The sequence below is a fragment of the Ctenocephalides felis genome, unplaced genomic scaffold (genome assembly GCF_003426905.1).
Source record: "Ctenocephalides felis isolate EL2017-DRISC unplaced genomic scaffold, ASM342690v1 CF-g0.4_SCAFFOLD_00845, whole genome shotgun sequence".
Classification (NCBI taxonomy): domain Eukaryota; kingdom Metazoa; phylum Arthropoda; class Insecta; order Siphonaptera; family Pulicidae; genus Ctenocephalides; species Ctenocephalides felis.
The window spans coordinates 93,517,646-93,539,563 of NW_020536999.1; the positions used below are offsets into that span (position 1 = coordinate 93,517,646).

Sequence of the window (21,918 nt, forward strand, 5' to 3'; positions counted from 1 at the left end):
GTAACTTAAGATTATTTGGATGAGTTCCTTAATTTTGCAATAAGTTGACGATCTCCATGTGCCTATTTTTGTAGGCAAGGTCTTTTGGGGTCTTGTTATTGAGATCTGCTACATAGTGTTTGGCACCTTTGTCCATCAAAGCTTTACTATTTTTGTAACCATAACAGGCGGCAATGTGCAGAGGAGTCCAATTTGTTTTATTTGTAGTATTGACATCAGCGCCTTGACTAATCAGCAACTGCACTACTTTTAAGTGACCATGTAAGATTCAATATACAACGGAGTCTCTTTGTTTTTATCGATTGCATTGATCATGGCGCCTTCACGAACCAAAAACTGTACAGCCTCCAAGTGACCAATTAGAGATACAAAGTGCAATGAAATCCTATTTGTTTTATCAACAACATTGACAACAGCGCCTTTACTAACCAGAAACTGCACTACCTCCAAGTGACCATTTTGAGATGCAAGGTGCAATGGAGTCCTATTTGTTTTATTAATAGCATTGACATCAGCGTCTTTACTAATCAGAAACTGCGCTACCTTCAAGTGACCAGTTTCAGATGCAACATGCAATGAAGTACAATTTTCTACATTAATAGCATTAACATTGGCGCCGCCAATAACCAGAAACTGCACTATCTCCAAATGACCATTTTGGCATGCAATGTGCAATAAAGTCCTATTTTCTTTATTAACAACATTGACATCAGCGCCGTTACTAACCAGAAACTGCACTACTTTCAAGTGACCATTTTGAGTTGCAATGTCCAATGAAGTCCAATTTGCTTCAATAAAAGCATTGACATCAGCGCCTTTACTAATCAGAAACTGCACTACCTGCAACTGACAATTTTGAGATGCGTTGTGCAATGGAGTCCAATTTTCTACATCAACAGCATTAACATTGGCCCCTTTACTAACCAGAAGCTGCACTATCTCCAAATGACCATTTTGAGACGCAATGTGCAATGGAGTCCTATTTGTTTTATTAACAGCATTAACATTGGCGCCTCTACTAATCAGAAACCGCACTTCTTCCAAGTGACCATTTTGTAATGCAATGTGCAATGGAGTCGAATTGATTTTAGTAACGGCATTGACATCAGCGCCTTTAATAATAAGAAACTGCACTATTCCAAATGACCATTTTGAGATGCAATGTGCAATGGGGTCCAACTTCCTACATCAACAGCATTAACATTGGCGCCTTTATTAACCAGAAACTCCATTATCTCCACATGACCATTTTGAGATGCAATGTGCAATGGTGTTCTATTTGTTTTATTAACAGCATTGACATCAGCGCCTTTACTAATCAGAAACTGCACTACTTTTAAGTGACCATTATCAGATGCAATGTGCAATGGAGTCAAATTTGTTTCATTGACGGCATTGACATCACCTTTACTAATCAGAAACTGCACTACTTCTAAATGACCCGTTTGAGATGCAATATGCAATAAACTTCCATTTCCCTCCGTAATAGCATTGATATCGGCGCCTTTACTAACCAGAAAGTGCACTATTTCCAGATGACCATTATGAGTTGCAATGTGCAATAGAGTCTTTCCTTCAATAACAGCGCATCTAGTAACCAGAATCTGCACTACTTCCAAGTGACCATTTTGAGTTGCGATATACAATGGCGTTTGTTGTTGATCATCGAAAGCTTCAATATTTGCTCCTCTGTCAATCAATAGTTGAACTACATCGTTGTATCCATTCATAGCTGCGCAATGGAGTGGCGTCAACTTGTCCTTACTTTTGGCATCTATTTCGGCACCAAGGCGTATTAAGTATTGAACCTGCTAATTCTCCGTTGTATGCCGCGACATGCAAGGCCGACCAATTTTGTTAGCTATATTATTAATTTTAGCATTCTTATCCAACAAAGGTGGAGATACTAATTGTTTTTTATTAACGACTGCAGGTTTTGTATTTTTTTTATCAACTTTTGTTATTTTGTGCACCACGTTTTGCCCTAAACAAGAAATTTAATAAATGTGTAGAAAGTTATAATCATGACAATTCAAGATAAGGACACTTTACATTTTACCTATAACTATTTGAGATAGTCCCTGTTGGTAAGATATATCTTCACGCTTCTTAACCTGTTGGTTGCTTTTGCAGATTCCTGTTCGAATTGCCAATATCCTAACGATATCCAGAAATGTTTCACCTTCCTTGTTGACGACATCGCTGGCTGCTCCTGCTTTAAGGAGCAAGTGCATCAGTCGATCATAGTTTTTTTTGGCGCCAACGTGTAGGGCAGTGTCACCATCCTGATTCTGCGCATTTATATTTATTTTCCACTTTTTCAATAATAGTTCCTGGATTATTTCATGCTTGTTTTCTTCCACTGCACAATGCAGGGGAGTATTGTTTTTGTTGGTATCATCGACAATATTAATTAATTGAACACTGCAGAAGTTGAGTAAACCTTGGAATTTTTGCAAATTGTTATCTCTGATAGCCTGGAAGATTTCCTCGTGTTGCACTTTTTCAGTGGATGTAAACAGATATTTTGCCATTGTTGATACAAAACACTTACTTATGTTTACAGTACAAACACTTACTTAAAAATCATCAACTATTCTTGCTCATTTGATTCAGCGCAATAGTACAATACAATTATATATCTAACAAATTTATCGTTATCATATCAGCTGCAAATTGTCGATTGATAAAGGAAATCAAGCCAGTGCTGGTCAACATGCGGTGATAATGGAGTCGAATAATCAGTGGTCAGAGTATTTTTGCTTTATAACTAGATTTATCTTCATTGTGTATTTGAGAATTTTTAGCAACGTCATAAGTTAAAAACGCAATTAGATGTACAACCACTCTACTTGCGCTGTTTTTAGCCAATTTGTTTTACAAAACTAGTACGCACTATTAATATTAATTTCAATAGAAATATTATTGATACTGTTAAATAGTTATTAAAATGAAATGCAATGTGTAATTCTAAATGGCGAGAACTCTTTTTCATATATTTAATGCATTTTTTAAATATTTCTAAAATTATAAATGATAAAATCTTGAAATGATTAACTTATCTGTATTTTTTTGATATTATGATAACTGAGAATATTATCTGAAACAGATAATTCTATTTTTTTGCTTTTTCAAAGAATAATTTTTAATCAATTTGCAAACTTGTCGTAGGGTAAGTTATAGAGATTGCAAAAAATCGAAAATAAAAGTAAAGCCGATTATTAATTAGTGAAAATTATAACAACAATCAGGTTTTGTTGAAACCCTCTAGGAATATATTGGTTATTCTAGTATTATTATTTTAATACTACATTATTTTGTTCTGACATATGTAGGTTATTATAAATGTTTGAGAAGCTAACTAAATTTTTTCTTAAAATTGTGTTTCTAAAAATGTAGTGATTACAAAATTTTGTAAAATCTACCCTTGAACATGTAACATCAAAGTTTTTAGGTATTACCAATAATCAAGAATTATGGATTATAAATAATTTTAATATTAATTCATTATTATTTAAAAAATACAATATTTTGAAATAGGCTACCTGTATACCTATCTACCAGTTTTTCAGTCTACCTGTCTATTAGTCCTCATTTTTACTATCCTACCTATATATCTATCTATGTACCTATTTATCTGTCTTCCTCAACCACTCTAGGTATCTATCTACCTGTCCACCTATTTATCTGTCTAACCTGTCTATCACATTTACACACATTGAACCCTTATCAATTTTAGTATTTGTGACTATAGTAGACACTAGGGAATGCAATACCCTATTTCGGCGGTATTTTTACAGGTATTTACCCCAAAAATACCGGTATTTTCGGTATTTTTACATAAGCGCTGTTTGATACATAATACACTAAAGTTTAAATTTCTCGGAACAAATTTATCGTTAAATTCCATAATCGCATAAACAGCTATATCTTCAAGTGATTCTATAGGATAAACAAATGTCAAATATTATCTCAACTCGTCATTAAATTGAATATTTATTGCTTTACTAAAGGATTCATTTATATCGTGTTACAATAAATAGAATTGGACTGATAGATAATGATGTTTGTTTCATCTTATGTAAAAATGTAACGGTTTCTTAAGTGATATTTGCGCCAAAATATTTTATATCATACAGATTACCCCTGCGTAATCTTTATTTTTTCTAACTTTATACATAATAATTATGATAATTACTAAATATTTTTGCTTCTTATTACAATTATAAAATATTATTTTTCGAAAACGTTTCGAAGTTTGAAAATACTATAGAAGCATCACATTGTTTTAAATAACAATACTCAACAATTATAGTAACGTATTATTTATCTCGACAAAGTATCCGATCTGAAATTAGTGTAGAAAAATTATTTTTTTAAAATATTGGAGATTACGCTAATTTAACACATAGAACACAGGCAATACAGTTTATTATAATAATGTAATATGATCTTTCATAAGTTTTTGGCCTATCTTACTAATAAGTTTGTTTTTGGTGAAAAGTACTCAATATCGAGTATATATAGTGATAATGAATTAATTAAATTGGATATAATTTTGTTAAATTATTATTAAAAAAAAATAAACTTATTGTTTTATTTTATTGTTTTTATTGTTTAGTTGAATATAGTTGTAGTTGTATATACCTTTTTTTTGTATTTGTACTAGTAACTTTTAATTTTGTTCACATCTGTTTAAGATAATAAAAATACCGGTAATTTACCGGTATTCCGGTTTTAAAATGAAAAATTACCGAAATACCGGTATTGAAATTTTCCATCGGTATTGCATTCCCTAGTAGACACACTTAAGTGAAATATATTAAATATTCAATATTCTACAACAATCAAAAACATTTTTGGAAATATTCCAAATTTACTCATTATTATATGGGACTCAGAGAGCTAATAGTTACTTGTAAGTTTCGGCTCTGTAACTTTTAAACCATTCGATTGATATGAATGATGTATTTGAGAAATTTGTGCATAATTAATCTATCTTTGTTATTGTCTAATATTTTGATGACCTGCAGCAACTCGGTATACTCTAAAATCGTTTTGGAAGTAGACATGATCTTCGATTTAGTAGCTTGAATTTGAACAAAACATTTTAGTTTCTAATTTTTATTATCATATCGTATAAAATATTTGTTACTTTTATACATCATTAAAAAGCTAATAAAATTACTATTATCTTACAATTTTATAAATGTATATTGCTTTAGTAAAATTTTGTGAATAATAGTATCAAATATCAAGTTCAGTGCTGATGGAATATTGGTGCATTGATTTCTCATATCTCATGTAATAGATACAAGAGATATGTCTCATATCTCTTGTAACATTTAAACCATTCCATTAATATGAAGGATAATTTTAGGAAATTTAAATTATCTACAATATTGACTTATATAAAACAAACCTGAGATTAAAATTTTATTATGTTTTGATTTTGGATAAAGAAAGTTCTTGCAAACGCTCATTTTTTACGCCTGGTACAAGTTACAAATAATTTGCTGAAATGTAAATTTGAAAGAAGTCGAATCAGGCTTTAAAAATTATATATATATATATATATATATATATTATATATTAACTTATAAGCTAATTCAATTGGTAAAAATTACGCCATAATATTATTAAGGCAGTCTTAAATTACACATTCATATTTTTATATATTAAGAAAAAGACCATTAAACCACCTAAAATTTTTGTGTATACAAATTTTGATGTCTGGTATAAATTTTTTAGCAAAAACTCGTATGAAACTTGAATATTATAAAAAATTCTTTTATACTTGTATATTTCGTCATTATTATTAAATAATGACAATTAAAAATACTACAATATTTAGTTCTGAAATACACAGGTTGTTATAAATCTTTGAAAAGTTCAGTAATTTGGTTATGACACAGCATTTTACTATACTATATACGTTTTTATACCACTATTTTGTAAAAGTTAGGTTCAAGCATGTAACTAAATATTATTTAGATGAGTTCTTTAATTTTGTAATAAGTTGACGATTTCCATGTGCCCTTTTTTGTAGGCAACGTTTATCGGGGTCTTGTTATTTAAATTTACTATATTAGTGTTTGCACCTTTGTCCATCAATGCTTTGACTATATTTTTGTGACCATAATAGGCGGCAATGTGCAGAGGAGTCCAATTTCTTTGATCGACAGCATTGACATTCGCATCTTTACTAACCAGAAATTGCACTATCTCCAAATGACCATTTTCAGATGCAATGTGTAATACAGTCCAATTTTTCTCAAGAATAGCATTGACATCAGCGCCTTCACTAATCAGAAACTGCACTACTTCCAAATGACCATTTTGACATGCAAAGTGCAATGGAGTCCCATTTCTTTCATTAACAGCATTGACATTAGCGCCTTCACTAACTAGAAACTGCACTATCTCCAAATGACCATTTTGAGATGCAATGTGCAATGCAGTCCAATTTTCAACATCAACAGCATTAACATTGGCGCCTTTACTAACCAGAAACTGCACTATCTCTAAATGACCATTTCGAGATGCAATGTGCAATGGAGTCCAGTTTTCTACACTATCAGCATTAACATTGGCGCCTTTACTAACCAGAAACTGCACTATCTCTAAATGACCCTTTCGAGATGCAATGTGCAATGGAGTCCAATTTCTATCATTGGTGTCATTGACATTGGCGCCTTTACTAATCATAAACTGCACTACATCCAAGTGACCATTTTGAGATGCATTGTGCAATGGAGTCCAATTTGTTTTATTAACAGCATTGACATCTGCGCCTTTACTAATCAGAAACTGCACTATCTCCAAATGACCATTCTGTGCTGCGACATACAATGGCGTTCGTTGTTGATCATCGATAGCCTCAATATTCGCGCCTTTGTCGACCAATAGTTGAACTACATCTTTGAATCCATTCATAGCTGCGCAATGGAGTGGCGTCAACTTGTCCTTACTTTCGGCATCTATTTTGGCACCAAGGCCTACCAAATATCGAACCCTTGCTAATTCTCCATTGTATGCCGCGACATGCAAAGACGACCAATTCTTGTTAGCTATATGGTTTATTTTAGCATTCTACCCAATAAAGGTGGACTTACTAATCGTTTTTTATTATCGATTGCAGGATTTGTAACTTTTTTGTCAACTTTGTTATTTTGTGCACCACGCTTTGCCCTAAATACGAAATTTATTAAATGTGTAGAAAGCTATGACAATTCAAGATAAGGTCACTTTATTTTGTACCTATAACTATTCGATGGTCCTTGTTGGTTAGATATATCTTTACTCTTCTTCACCTGAGGGTTGCTTTTGCAGATTCTTGTTCGAATTGCCAATTTCCTAACATATCCAGAAATGTTTCGCCTTCCTTGTTGACAACATACTGGCTGCTCCTGCTTTGAGGAGCAAGTGCATCAGTCGATCATCGTTCTTTTTTGGCGCCAACGTGCAGGGCAGTGTCACCATCATCGTTCTGCGCATTTATATTTAAACCCCACTTTTTCAATAATAGTTCCTGGACTATTTTACCTGTTTTCTTCCACTGCACAATGCAGGTGTTATGTTTTTATTGGTATCATCGACAATATTAATTAATTGAACACTGCAGGAGTTCAGTGAACCTTGGACTTTTTGCAAATCATTATCTCTGATGGCTTGGAAAATTTCGTCGTGTTGCACTATTTTAGTATATGTTGGCAGATTATTGGTCATTGTTGATGCAAAACACAAACTTACATTAATAGTTCAAACGCTCACTTAAAAAATTATCAACTAGCAATGTGAAAAGTACAATACAATTACAATACATATATAACAAATTTATCGTTATCATATCAGTTGCAAATTGTCGATTGATAACCGTAATCAAACCAGTGCTGGACAACATGCGGCAATAATAGAGTAGAATTATCAATGATAACAGTGTTTAAAAGTTGCTATGTGTTGTAGTAAAAAATTGACAACATTTTTGCGAAAAAAATAACATTTGGTGATCTGAAATGATCATTACAAACTATTATTATTATTCATAAACATGTAGATATATTGATACTCAGATGACAGGTAGGCAATTGGGTATGTAGACATGTGAACAGCTAGACAGGTAGACAAGTAGACAAGCTGCAAAATAGTCAGATAGACAGGCACGCAGATAGACATCTAGAAAGATAAATATACAGATAAGCTGACTCTCCGATAGGTAGACACTCATTTATAATAATATATTTCTATCGTAGTTTTGACAATTATTAACTTCCCGAAGAAGAAGTTTATGTTTTCATCAAAAAATCCGATTCGCTAATTTTATGTTTTCTCGACGTTTCAAGCCATTCTGAATCGAATGAGACCAAATGTGGAAAAAGTATGTGTGTGTGTGTGTGTGTGTGAACAGATTTTTGCCGTAAATCGAAGTTTTCTCAAAAACGGCTGGACCGATTTCAAAAATTTAAAAGCCATTCGATGTATCTCGATGAGGACTATTGTTTTTCAGTTTTGTGCGATTGGCTAAGTCCTTTCTTTATAAATCGCAGAAAAGTGAAAAAATTTTCCTCTACGTTTTAGCCCGCAATTCTGAAAAATCAAAAACTGTTCGAAAGATATTAGTTGGAAATGATACTGATTAGTTTTAGATGAAAATCTACCGAGCCGTTTTCTTATAATTAACTGTTGAAAAAAAAATTTAGCCGATTTTTATGGAACTTTTTTGGCGATGTATATCATGGTCTTATAGAACTTACTGAAATATTACGGCCTTACGACATGCAGTTTAATTTTGAAAATTCATCAAAATTTGAGAAAATGAGTAGTTTTTTGACGTTTGTTAAAATTAAAATTAGACGATTTACTTGGTATAACGATAGAGTACTTGGTCTTAAAAAACATACTAAACCATTAAAGTCCTACGGAAACTGGTTCAATTATAAAAATGGTTGATTTTTGAAAATTTGCTCTTAGAAAATATTCCGAGTTAATGTGGTTGTTCGTTTTCATACTAATCATTCATAAATTAATTTATTTTTTATTGATTAAGTCGATTATTTACACATATCGGAAAGTTTATGTAACTTGCCTCAAGGCAAAATACCAATACCAACTAGTTTAATATCGCATTACTAGAGAGTATTTATAATATTATTGATTTTTTATTACATTAAATATTCATTTATAGATCACACTGAATTCGATGTTCACCGACTCCTTGTACGTCGTTTGATCGATTATTGGACACAATCTATTCACATTAATTGTAAGGAAACTTATCACTAATTTAGGTGTTTATTGCTAAACCTATTTCTGTACAAACAATTTTGAAAATATAAGCATTTTTTCCTGCAAAAAGTGCAAAATGATCGAATTTCAGGCTAAAAAGTATTTGCAGGCATTTATTAATCGAAGGAATATATGCTGAACTGTTTTATTAAATTCTTTTAATTTTAAACACATTGTGATACAATACAATAAAAATGGTTAGTTTCTGAATACTATTCAAAGATTTTGTTTAATTTTGCAATAGTTCGACGATTTCCTTGTGCCCTGCCTCGTATGCAAGGTCTATTGGGGTCTTGTTATTGAGATCTACTACATTAGTGTTTGCACCTTTGTCCATCAATGCTTTGACTATATTTTGGTGACCAATATAAGCTGCAGAGTGCAATGGAGTCCAATTTTCTCTATCAACAGCATTAACATTGGCGCCTTTACTTACCAGAAACTGCACTACTTCCAAGTGACCATCTTGAGTTGCAAAGTGCAATGGAGTCCAATTTGTTTTATTAACAGCATTGACATCAGCGCCTTTACTAATCAGAAACTGCACTACTCCAAGACCATTTTCAGATGCAATGTGCAATGGAGTACAATTTTCTACGGTAATAGCATTGACATCAACGCCTTTCTCTACCAAAAACTGTACTATCTCCAAATGACCATTTTCAGATGCAATGTGCAATGCAGTCCAATTTTTCTCAAGAACAGCATTGACATAGCGCCTTCACTAACCAAAAACTGTACTATCTCCAAATGACCATTTTCAGATGCAATGTGCAATGGAGTCCAATTTTTCTCAAGAACAGCATTGACATCAGCGCCTTCACTAACCAAAAACTGTACTATCTCCAAATGACCATTTTCAGATGCAATGTGCAATGCAGTCCAATTTTTCTCAAGAATAGCATTGACATCAGCGCCTTCACTAACCAAAAACTGTACTACCTCCAAATGACCATTTTGAGATGCAATGTGCAATGCAGTCCAATTTTCTACATTAAGTGCATTAATACTGGCGCCTTTACTAACCAGAAACTGCACAATATCCAATTGACCATTCTGTGCTGCGACATACAATGGCGTTCGTTCTTGATCATCGTTAGCCTCAATATTCGCGCCTTTGTCGACCAATAGTTGAACTACATCTTTGAATCCATTCATAGCTGCGCAATGGAGTGGCGTCAACTTGTCCTTACTTTCGGCATCTATTTTGGCACCAAGGCCTACCAAATATCGAACCCTTGCTAATTCTCCGTTGTATGCCGCGACATGCAAAGACGACCAATTCTTGTTAGCTATATGGTTTATTTTAGCATTTCTACCCAATAAAGGTGGACTTACTAATCGTTTTTTATTATCGATTGCAGGATTTGTAACTTTTTTGTCAACTTCTGTTATTTTGTGCACCACGCTTTGCCCTAAATACGAAATTTATTAAATTTGTAGAAAGCTATGACAATTCAAGATAAGGTCACTTGATTTTGTACCTGTAACTATTTCAGATGGTCCTTGTTGGTTAGATATATCTTTACTCTTCTTCACCTGGTGGTTGCTTTTGCAGATTCTTGTTCGAATTGCCAATTTCCTAACAATATCCAGAAATGTTTCGCCTTCCTTGTTGACAACATCGCTGGTTGCTCCTTCTTTGAGCAACAAGTGCATCAGTCGATCATAGTTCTTTTTGGCGCCAACGTGTAGAGCAGTGTCACCATCCTCATTCGTTGCATTTATATTCAATTCCCACTTTCTTAATAGTATTGCCTGGACTATTTCATACCTGTTTTCTTCAACTGCACTATGCAGGGGTGTATTGTTTTTATTGGTTTCATCGACAATATTAATTAATTGAATACTGCAGGAGTTGAGCAAATCTTGGAATTTTTGCAAATTGTTATCTCTGATGGCCTGAAATATTTCCTCGTGTTGCACTTTTTCAGTGGATGTAGGCAGATTATTTCCCATTGTTGATGCAAAAAGACTAACTTATATTAACAGTAAAACACTCACTTAAAAAATTATCAACTATTCTTGCTCATTTGATTCAGTGCAATGTGAAAAGTACAATACAACTATATATCTAACATCGATATCATATCAATTGCAAATTGTTGATTGATAAAAGTAATCAAGCCAGTGCTGGCCAACATGCGAAAATAATAGAATTAAATTATCAGTAATGATCATGGTGCTCTTGTTCTTAAACTTGCTATATTTTCAATGTATTATTAAAATTATCAAAGTTAAAAAAAAACATTTGGTGGTCTGAATATTACTATTATTGTTGATTCATAAACATAAAATATTGATACTAGGATGACAGATAGACAGTTGGATAAGTAGACATGTAAACTGCTAGACTGGTAGACAAGCTGCAACATAGTCTGACAGATACGCAAGTAGACATCTAGAAAAATAAATATACAGAAAAACGGGTGAACAGATAGGCTGGTACAAAAGTAGATCAGCTGACTTTTAGACAAGTAGACACTCATTTATAATAAAATATTTTTATTGCAGTTTTGACAATTATTTAGTATCGTTTTACTAGAGAGTATATATAATAATATTGATTGTTTAATATATAAAATGTTTTGATGTTCACTCATCCTATCAACTAGATCACCCGGAATTCGATGTTCACCGACTACTTGTTCGTCGTTTGATCGATTATTGGACACAATATATTTATATCAACTATATAAAACTCATCACTAAATCAAGTGTGCACTGCTAAATGTATTTCTGTACAAACAATTCTAAAAATATAAGCGTTCTGTCTCTGCAAAAAGTGCAAACACGATGAAATTTCAGGCTGAAACGTATTTGCAGACATTTATTAATTGAAGGAATATAAACTAAACTGTTCTATTAAATTATTTTAATTTTAATCACATTGTGATACAATACAATACAATAAAAATGGTTAGTTTCTGAATATTACTCAAAGATTTTGTTTAATTTTGCAATAGTTCGACGATTTCCTTGTGCCCTGCTTCGTAGGCCAGATCTATTGGGGTCTATTATTGAGATTTACTCCATTAGTGTTTGCCCCTTTGTCCATCAATACTTTGACTATATTTTTGTAACCATTATAAGCGGCAATGTGCAGACAAGTCCATTTGTTTCATTGGCAGTATTGACATCAGCGCCTTTACTAATCAGTAACTGCACCACTTCTAAGTGATCATATTGAGATGCAATGTACAACGGAGTCTTATATGTTTATTGACAGCATTGACATCAGCGCCGTTACTAATCAGAAAACTGAGCAACCTCTGAATGACCGTTGCAAGATGCAATGTGCAATGGAGTCCAATTTGTTTTATTAACAGCATTAACATTTGCGCCTTTACTAACCAGAAACTGCACTATCTCCATGACTATTTTGAGATGCAAGGTGCAATGGAGTCCAATTTACTACATAACAGCATTAACATTGCGCCTTTACTAACCAGAAACTGCATACTTCCAAGTGACCATTTTGAGATGCAATGTGCAATGGGTCCAATTTGTTTTATTAACAGCATTGACATCAGCGCCTTTACTAATCAGAACTGCACTATCTCCAAATGACTATTTTGAGATGCAATGTGCAATAGAGTCTTTCCTCAATAACAGCATTGACATTGGCGCCTCTAGTAACCAGAGTCTGCACAACCTCCAAGTGACCATTTTGAGTTGCGACATACAATGGTGTTTGTTGTTGATCATCGATAGCTTCAATATTTGCTCCTCTTTCGATCAATAGTTGAACTACATCTTGAAATCCATTCATAGAGGCGCAATGGAGTGGCGTTAACTTGTCCTTACTTTCGGCATCTATTTTGGCACCAAGACCTACCAAGTACCGAACCTTGCTAATTCTCCATTGTGTGCAGCAACGTGCAAGGACGACCAATTCTTGTTAGCTATATTGTTTATTTTAGCATTTCTTCCCAATAAAGGTGGACTTACTAATCGTTTTTTATTATCGACTGCAGGATTTGTATCTTTTTTGTCATCTTTTGTAATTTTATGCTCCTCACTTTGCCCTAAACACAAAATTTAATAAATGTGTGAAAAGTTGTAATCATGATAATTCAAGATAAGATCACTTTACATTTTACCTGTAACTATTCGACATGATCCCGATTGGTTAGATATATCTACACTTTTCTCAATCTGTTGGTTGCTTTTGCAGATTCCTGTTCGAATTGCCAATATCCTAACGATATCCAGAAATGTTTCACCTTCCTTGTTGACAACATAGCTGGCTGCTCCTGCTTTGAGGAGCAAGTGCATCAGTCGATCATCGTTCTTTTTGGCGCCAACGTGTAGGGCAGTGTCACCATCCTCATTCTTCGCATTTATATCCAATTCCCACTTTCTCAATAATAAGGCCTGAACTATTTCATACCTGTTTTCTTCAACTGCACTATGCAGGGGTGTATTGTTTTTATTGGTATCATCGACAATATTTGATAATAAAACACTGCAGGAACTGAGTAAACTTTGGACTTTTGGCAAATCATTATCTCTGATGGCTTGGAAAATTTCGTTGTGTTGCACTTTTTTAGTGGATGTTGGCAGATTATTGGTCATTGTTGATGCAAAATACTTACTTAAGTTTACAGTACAAACACTCACTTAAACAAAAATATCAACTAGTCTTGCTCATTTGATTTGCAATATGAAAAGCACAATACAACTATATATCTAACATCGTTATCATATCAGTTGCAAATTGCCGATTGATAAAAGTAATCAAGCCAGTGCTAGCCAACATGCGAAAATAATAGAATGTAATTATCAGTGATGATCATGTTCTTGTTCTAAATCTTGCTATGTTTTCAATGTATTATTAAAATTAACAAAGTTTAAAAAAACATTTGGTGAGGCTACGCAAGTAGACATCTAGAAAGATAAATATACAGAAAAACGGGTGAACAGATAGGCTGGTACAAAAGTAGATCAGCTGACTTTCAGACAAGTAGACACTCATTTATAATAAAATATTTTTATTGCAGTTTTGACAATTATTTAGTATCGTTTTACTAGAGAGTATGTGCAATAATATTGATTGTTATATATATAAAATGTTTTGATGTTCACTCATCCTACCAACTAGATCACCCTGAATTCGATGTTAATCGGCTCCTTGTACGTCGTTTGATCGATTGGGCACAATTAACTATTAATTAATTAATACAATATTAATTGTAATAAAACTTGTCGCTAATTCAAGTGTTAATTGCTAAATCTATTTATGTACAAACAATTCAGAAAATAAAAGCATTCTATCTTTGCAGAAAGTGCATACACGATTAAAGTTCAGGTTCAAATTAATATAAACTAAACTTTTCTATTAAATTCTTTTAATTTAAAACACATTGTTATTCAATACAACAAAAATGGTTTGTTTCTAACTATTAGGTAGATGTGTGTTGTAATTTTTCAATAGTTCGACGATTTCCATGTGCCCTTTTTCATAGGCGAAGTCTATTGGTGTCTTATTATTCACATTTATGGCATTTCTTATTGCACCGTTATCTATTAGTTCTTTGACTATATTTTTGTGACCATTATAAGATGCAGAGTGCAATGGAGTACGATTTCCTATAATAACAGTATTGACATTGGCACCTTTACTAATGAGAAACTGCACAACTTCCAGGTGACCTTTTTCAGATGCAATGTGCAATGGAGTCCAATTTGTTTTGTTAACAGCATTGATATCAGCGCCTTTACTAACCAGAAACTGCACAACCTCCAGGTGACCTTTTTGAGATGCACTGTGCAGTGGAGTCCAATTGGTTTCAGTAACGGCATTGACATCAGCGCCTTTACTAATCAGAAACTGCACCACCTCCAAGTGACCATTTTGAGATGCTATGTGCAATGAAGTATAATTTATATTATTGACGGCATTGACATTGGCGCCTTCGTTCAACAAAAATTGCACTACTTTCAGCTGACCGTTTTGAGATGCAATGTGCAATGGAGTCCCATTTGTTTTATTAGCAGCATTAACATCGGCACCGTTACTAATCAGAAACTGAGCAACCTCTAAATGTCCTTTTTGAGATGCACTGTGCAATGGAGTCCCATTTGTTTTATTAGCAGCATTAACATCGGCACCTTTACTAATCAGAAACTGCACTACCTTTAAGTGACCATTTTGGGATGCAATATGCAACGGAGTCGATTTGATTATATCACTTGTATTGACGTTGACGCCTTTGCTAATCATAAACTGTACTACTTCCAAGTGACCATTTTGAGATGCAATATGCAATGGAGTCGAATTTCCTTTGGTAACTGCATTGACATTGGCGCCTCTACTAACCAGAAACTGCACAACCCCCAAGTGACCATTTTGAGATGCAAGGTACAATGGAGTCCGATTTTCTTCAATAACAGGATTGATATTGGCGTCTTTACTTACCAGAAATTGTACAACCTCCAAGTGACCATTTTGAGATGCAATGTGCAATAGAGTGCAATTTGTATTATTCACGGCATTGACATTGGCTCTTTTACTCGACAAAAATTGCACTACTTCCAGCTGACCATTTTGAGATGCCATGTGTAATGGAGTCCCATTTGCTTCATTAACAACATTGACATTGGCGCCTCTACTAATCAGAAACTGCATTATTTTCAAGTGACCATTCTGAGATGCAATGTGCAATGGTGTCGATTTGTTTTTATCACTTGCACTGACGTTTGCGTTTTTACTAATCAGAAACTGCACTACTTCCAAGTGATCATTTTCAGATGCAATGTGCAATGGAGTCCGATATTCTTCATTAACAGCATTGACATCGGCGTTTTTACTAATCAAATATCGAACTACCTCCAAATGACCATATTGAGATGCAAGGTGCAATGCAGTCCATTTTAGTTCATTAAAAGTATTGACATTGATGTCTTTAGTAACCAAAAACTGCACTACCTTCAAGTGACCCGTTTGGGATGCAATATGCAATAAACCTCCATTTTTCTCAGTTATAGTATTGATATCGGCGACCTTACTAACCAGAAACTGCACTATCTCCAAATGACCATTTTGAGTTGCAATGTGCAATAGAGTCTTTCCTTCAATAACAGCATCGACATTGGCGCCTCTAGTAACCAGAAGCTGCACAACCTCCAAGTGACCATTTCGAGTTGCAACATACAATGGCGTTTGTTGTTGATCATCGATAGCTTCAATATTTGCTCCTCTTTCGATCAATAGTTGAACTACATCTTGAAATCCATTCATAGAGGCGCAATGGAGTGGCGTCAACTTGTCCTTACTTTCGGCATCTATTTTGGCACCAAGGCCTACCAAGTACCGAACCCTTGCTAATTCGCCGTTGTATGCCGCGACATGCAAGGCCGACCATTTTTTGTTAGCTATATGGTTTATTTTAGCATTCTTGTCTAACAAAAGTGGAGATACCAATTGCTTTTTTATCATTGACTGCAAGATTTGCATTCATTTTTCAACATTTATTACTTTTGGCACCTCGTTTTGCCCTAAAAAGGAAATTAGTAAATGTGTGGAAAGTTGTAATCATGACAATATAAGGGTATACATATGATTGTTTAGATTATGTCCTCACTGTAGCTCATAGAATACTTGATTTATTCTGATTGTTACATGTAAATTTAATAAAAAAAAAAAAAAAAAAATAAGGGTATACTTATTTTACTCCCAATGGATGTTGGCAGATTACTTCCATTGTGGATGCAAAACTCTTATGTTTACATTATAAACTCTCACTAAAAAAATTATCAACTAGTTTTGTCCATTCGAATTTACACAATGTGACAAGTACACATTTAAATGTATATCTAACAAGATTATTGTTATCATATCAACCGACTGATAAAAGTAATCAAGCCAGGGCTGGCCAACATGCGGTCATAACGGAATTGTATTATTAGTGATGGCCAAAGTGTCCTTGTTTTAAATCTAGATATGTTTTTACTGTGTAATTATAGATAAAACTTTCTTTCATACATGAAGGATCAAAAATGCCATTTTTTCATTATTCTTTAAATTTTCAAAAATTTTGTACAAGAATATAAAAAGCGTTATATGTATATTTATAAAGCTTATTGAATTTTGCATAAAATTGCTTTTTTAGAAATATACAATTTGTGACAAAAAATTACAAAAAAATGGTATCATACTAATAGATTTAGACATTACAACAAGTGACACCTTCAAGATTTTTTACTATTATAAATATTTATAATAACAATGTAACAGATTACACAATCGAATTATAAACAACAATGTAACAAATGTCCTTTTGATTTAAACAAATTAACTATTTATTTATAAACTATTTAGTATTATAAATCATCTTCTTGAGAGAATCCGTTGCGTGATTTTTTCGGCGTTCGAAATGGATCTTTATGGCCTCAATTACGCATTTGTACGCATTACGGAATAAAAGATTATTATATAAATAAACAATTTGAAATTGTTATAAACATATATATAAATTAAATACATATATAAAATATATATATATATAAATATTATATATATATATTAATATATATCTAATATAGATATATATATATATTATATATATAATATAAATAATAAATTATAATAAATATTAATATATATATAAATATATAATATATAAATATATATATATATAAATTATATATAATATTTTAATTGATGTATTGCCCTGAAAACTGAAATCATATATATATATATATATATGTATATGTATAACATGTATACAGACGTTGTTCTGTACCCACATCTACATTTTTTTAATATCCTATACTAATATTTACACCGTTCAGTTAAAAATAATAATTATTGTTTTCGAATTACTATTTACACCAATATATGAGTGATGTTAAATGTAGTACTGTTTCAAATAAAATATTATTTCAATTCCCACAGTTAACACTTTAATTATCTTCTACAAATAATAAAAATGTTCAATAAAATTGTATATTAAAAATTATACACTACAATTAATAGAACAAATTTATTTCCAATAGCTCAATTTATTTTAATGCCAAGGGTTATACAATTTTTCAATCATACCTGTAGATGTGATGTATAAATAAATGATTTTTTTTGTTTATTCACGACTAAAACATTGATTTTCCAAATTTATCACACAAAAAATCATCGTCAGCCTTTGTGATTATGGTCATAGCATAAGATAAACGTGTTGAAAAATGAAGTCTTTTAAAAGGTATAACAACTTCAGAAAGAATTAATATTACCATTCGCGGTAAAGGCACAATATCACCTTAGATTTTTCTACCAAAATAATTGCTTCAATAATGTTGCCTATAATTTTATAATTTCGTACCATATTTTAACTGCCTTTTAGTAATTTACGATCTAAATTACATTTTTTTCACTAATAATTCAATATACATTATTACTTAAATTTATATTTGAAGTGAATTAATTTATCAAATCCTGTTCACATGTGCTCTATTCAACCTACGATCAACAAAATTATTGCAGTAAATAGAGAGGAAAAAAAGCGTGTGCTTTGCGAATTTTTTTACTGTGCTCCAATTTGCTTGATATTTTGGAAATAGACTAATCTTAATCTTAAGTTCAGAAGTGAAACAATTTGCACTCTTTCACCACCCCCGGCATTAATTGGATTATAACTCTTTTAATTCCGATTTTATCAGTACTTGTAATACACTATTTTAATGGTAATTAAATGACCTACAACTTTATCTATCATAAATTTTACCGTAACTTCTCTTATTTTGAAATGGCGAAGGATTGAAGGACTCGAAAGACACTCTGGTTGGACACTATTAATATTTGTGTAACAGAAAATAAATAAAAAGCAATAATTAGTCAGTAAAAATACCTTGAATTTTCATTTATATACCTTTATAGGTATCTTTTCTTTTTTAAATAGATTTTTTTTCATGAAATTATGAGCTTTTTGGAAATCGTTTGTACTAAAGTTGTATTTTCTAGAATCCATCAAGATCTCGTAAACCAAGTTAATTCTAGATAGAATACGATATTTCCAATTTTGGTGGAAATGGCACTCATAAACTATTTTATTTAAATGTATGCGTCCTTTATGTGCATGATAGCTCACTCATTTTACACGCAGAAATACTCATTAAAGCTTATTTTGAGTACTATAAAATCCATTTTCATTAATTGTTTTAGTCTCATTCAATCTTTTCCTCCAATAATAAGTTGTCAATCTTTTACCTCCGGCCCTGTGTTTAAAGTTCAAAGAGCCCAGTTGGTCAATTATGCGAATATTTAACTGAAGATGGAAGAGATTATCATCTCGAAAAGAAAGCAAGGAACTCATCTATTCATTTCTGGGGACTATTCATGTGAAAATGTACTATCACTTTTCTTCGACATTACCATCTTAAGATTAATACCATTACCATCTTAATTATATACGAAATGGTAAGGCGATTGCATAAGATCTAAGGTGAGAACAGTGAGATCATGATTACTGGACCTTTGTTTAAACCTTGAGAAAAACGGTTTTGATAAAGAAATAAGCATATAATAAAAAATATATGTAGGAATCACTAATGAGAATCAAAATATGTATCTCGACTTTATTTTCAAGTTTTATTTGATTAAATTTAAAATATATTGATACATTTTTATTGGTATTTATAATGTTTTGAAAAGCTTATAAAATTTACTACAATGCACATATTTTTAAATATACATTGTCTAAATAAATATGCTCAAATTGCATTCTAAACTACAAAGTGTCACACATTAGAACTTACCTAAACATCTAGCATTTCTTTAGTATTTAACAAATATTTTAGCTTTTTGTTCAATTAGTAATGATTGGGAGAAGCGTTTTTTAGTTTTTGGCAAGGTAGGCCCAGCCATTTCGAATAACGGAGCTAAATATGTAAAAAATGGCAGTTTTTGAGTGAACTAAGCGTCCGATTTGAATGATTCAAAGAACTTTCTGTTGTCTTAACAAAATAATTGATTCGGAAAAAAAAATTTGCTTAATTTTTTTTTTTTTTTTTTGTATATCGAAAATAATTCAGATTTTATTTTTAATTCTGACTATAGTTCTAATATACTTAAAATAAATAATTTCAACTGCAATTCAGTTTATATAATACTATAAATATTAGACAATGTTACAATATTTATAATAATTTATTTGAAAACATTCAGTATTCTTCGAACATTTCGGTACGGTACGGGAAGTTCCAGCAATTGCCTTAAGGCACGATGCCCACCCCCCACTAGTATTAATAGCAATTGAAATGGTTTGTCATTGGTTCTTCATTTTTTATTATTATATTTTTATGACATAATTGATAACTTTATACATCCTCAAGAAATTTATAATATATTAAGATTTTGTACATTGATAAATATATATTGCTATATAAAATTTTTGCACAAATCTATGCTGAAAAGTAAAACGTATCAAACATCTAAGACATTTTTTTACTATTTTTGAAATATTTAATAATTTACTTAAACAAGCCAAAATATATATTTTGAAAAGCTTATTAAATTCTGCAAAAACTGCATTTTAAAAATATACCATTTCATAATTTTTTTTGCAAAATTTTGCTCCCAAATAATAAAAAGTTGTGCACCTACACATGTATAACTTTCCATGCTTGCAAAATTATTCCAAGAATATCAATTATATCAATCTCAATTAAAGTGCTCTATTAAATAATAGTATTTTAATTACTAATTAATACTAAGATTTTAGAAATATAAAAATTTAATTAAATCCTGGTTTTGATATAAAAACTTTAAACCTTTGCACCAAAGTGAGCGCCATCATCAATATTCGTTTTATATAATATACTTGCTATTAAATCCTTTATTCAATTATCTTTAACAATCTTATAATTTTAAACTATCTTATTTACTATCTTATTATATTAAATAATTTAACAGTTTGTTTAGAATGTGAGAATCTGCTTAGATTGCACATGGGATGTATCAGGAAGTTTACATTAGAAAGGAGATGCGGACATTCATCGGACATAAATATCATTTGGAGGAAGATATAAGTCTTTCTCCAAAACAGGGCCGAATCGGGTAATAGATATTTGGTTTAATTTAAAAAATTAGTGCTGGTCAATAACGCGAGTTGAGGTGTCCTGAAACGTGGCCCAAATGTAATACATAGATTTTGTAGTAAATGGTGTAAGACTGCTGGGTTTGTTGAGATTGAGAGTATACCTAGTTGTAGAATTTTTTGGTTTTACACAATATTATAGAGTGTTTAATTTTACATAAATTTGCAAAATAATTCATATAAACAAATAAACCGTTCAAAAATTACAAGAGATTTACCCAAAATCCACCCCACAAAACTTGCACCTATACTCTAAATACTATACCTGTATTTACAGTCCCCAAGTTTCGACCATATACGTGTTAAATAGAGTGTCCGGTGCTTGGTGCCGTCGGCGTTACGGGACTTACCCCTACTAATTTCTTTGTCAAGTAAAATAACGGTTTTGTACTTCTTTGCAAATATCTTGGAAGCCACTGACATTTCATCAACACATTCTTAACAAATCTTTGCAACTCAAAAAGTTCTTTAAAACTTGTCTTTAAAAATTTTATCATATACCCAACGTAAACAAAAATATTTGCATCTAAACAACTAAAAA

General features: G+C 31.9%; 4 protein-coding genes across 4 annotated transcripts in view; all 4 read right to left on the reverse strand.

Annotated features, from left to right (window-relative positions):
- Positions 1–2,534, reverse strand: part of LOC113363073 (serine/threonine-protein phosphatase 6 regulatory ankyrin repeat subunit B-like) — a 17,525-nt gene extending 14,991 nt beyond the window's left edge. Inside the window, exons 1-5 of the mRNA XM_026605560.1 lie at positions 2,060–2,534; positions 1,850–1,984; positions 1,181–1,774; positions 331–1,112; positions 127–262 (exon numbers count right to left, since the gene is read on the reverse strand). Of these exons, the coding sequence (XP_026461345.1) occupies positions 127–262; positions 331–1,112; positions 1,181–1,774; positions 1,850–1,984; positions 2,060–2,534 (2,122 nt within the window). The remainder of the gene's footprint in view (positions 1–126; positions 263–330; positions 1,113–1,180; positions 1,775–1,849; positions 1,985–2,059) is intronic.
- Positions 2,535–6,003: 3,469 nt separating this feature from the next.
- Positions 6,004–7,728, reverse strand: LOC113363075 (ankyrin-1-like). Its single transcript, XM_026605561.1, has 4 exons — positions 7,546–7,728; positions 7,261–7,409; positions 7,097–7,191; positions 6,004–6,998 (listed from the first exon to the last, which is right to left on the reverse strand). The coding sequence occupies exons 1-4, from the start codon at positions 7,726–7,728 to the stop codon at positions 6,004–6,006; spliced, it is 1,422 nt and encodes a 473-aa protein (XP_026461346.1).
- Positions 7,729–9,514: 1,786 nt separating this feature from the next.
- LOC113363076 (ankyrin-3-like) lies at positions 9,515–11,244 on the reverse strand. Its single transcript, XM_026605562.1, has 3 exons — positions 10,770–11,244; positions 10,027–10,700; positions 9,515–9,979 (listed from the first exon to the last, which is right to left on the reverse strand). Exons 1-3 carry the CDS (start codon positions 11,242–11,244, stop codon positions 9,515–9,517), a joined length of 1,614 nt encoding a protein of 537 aa, XP_026461347.1.
- A 1,597-nt stretch (positions 11,245–12,841) lies between these two features.
- Positions 12,842–21,918, reverse strand: part of LOC113363077 (ankyrin-3-like) — a 12,009-nt gene continuing 2,932 nt past the window's right edge. The window contains exons 3-5 of the mRNA XM_026605563.1: positions 14,689–16,729; positions 13,389–13,907; positions 12,842–13,119 (exon numbers count right to left, since the gene is read on the reverse strand). Coding sequence (XP_026461348.1) covers positions 12,842–13,119; positions 13,389–13,907; positions 14,689–16,729 — 2,838 coding nt within the window. The remainder of the gene's footprint in view (positions 13,120–13,388; positions 13,908–14,688; positions 16,730–21,918) is intronic.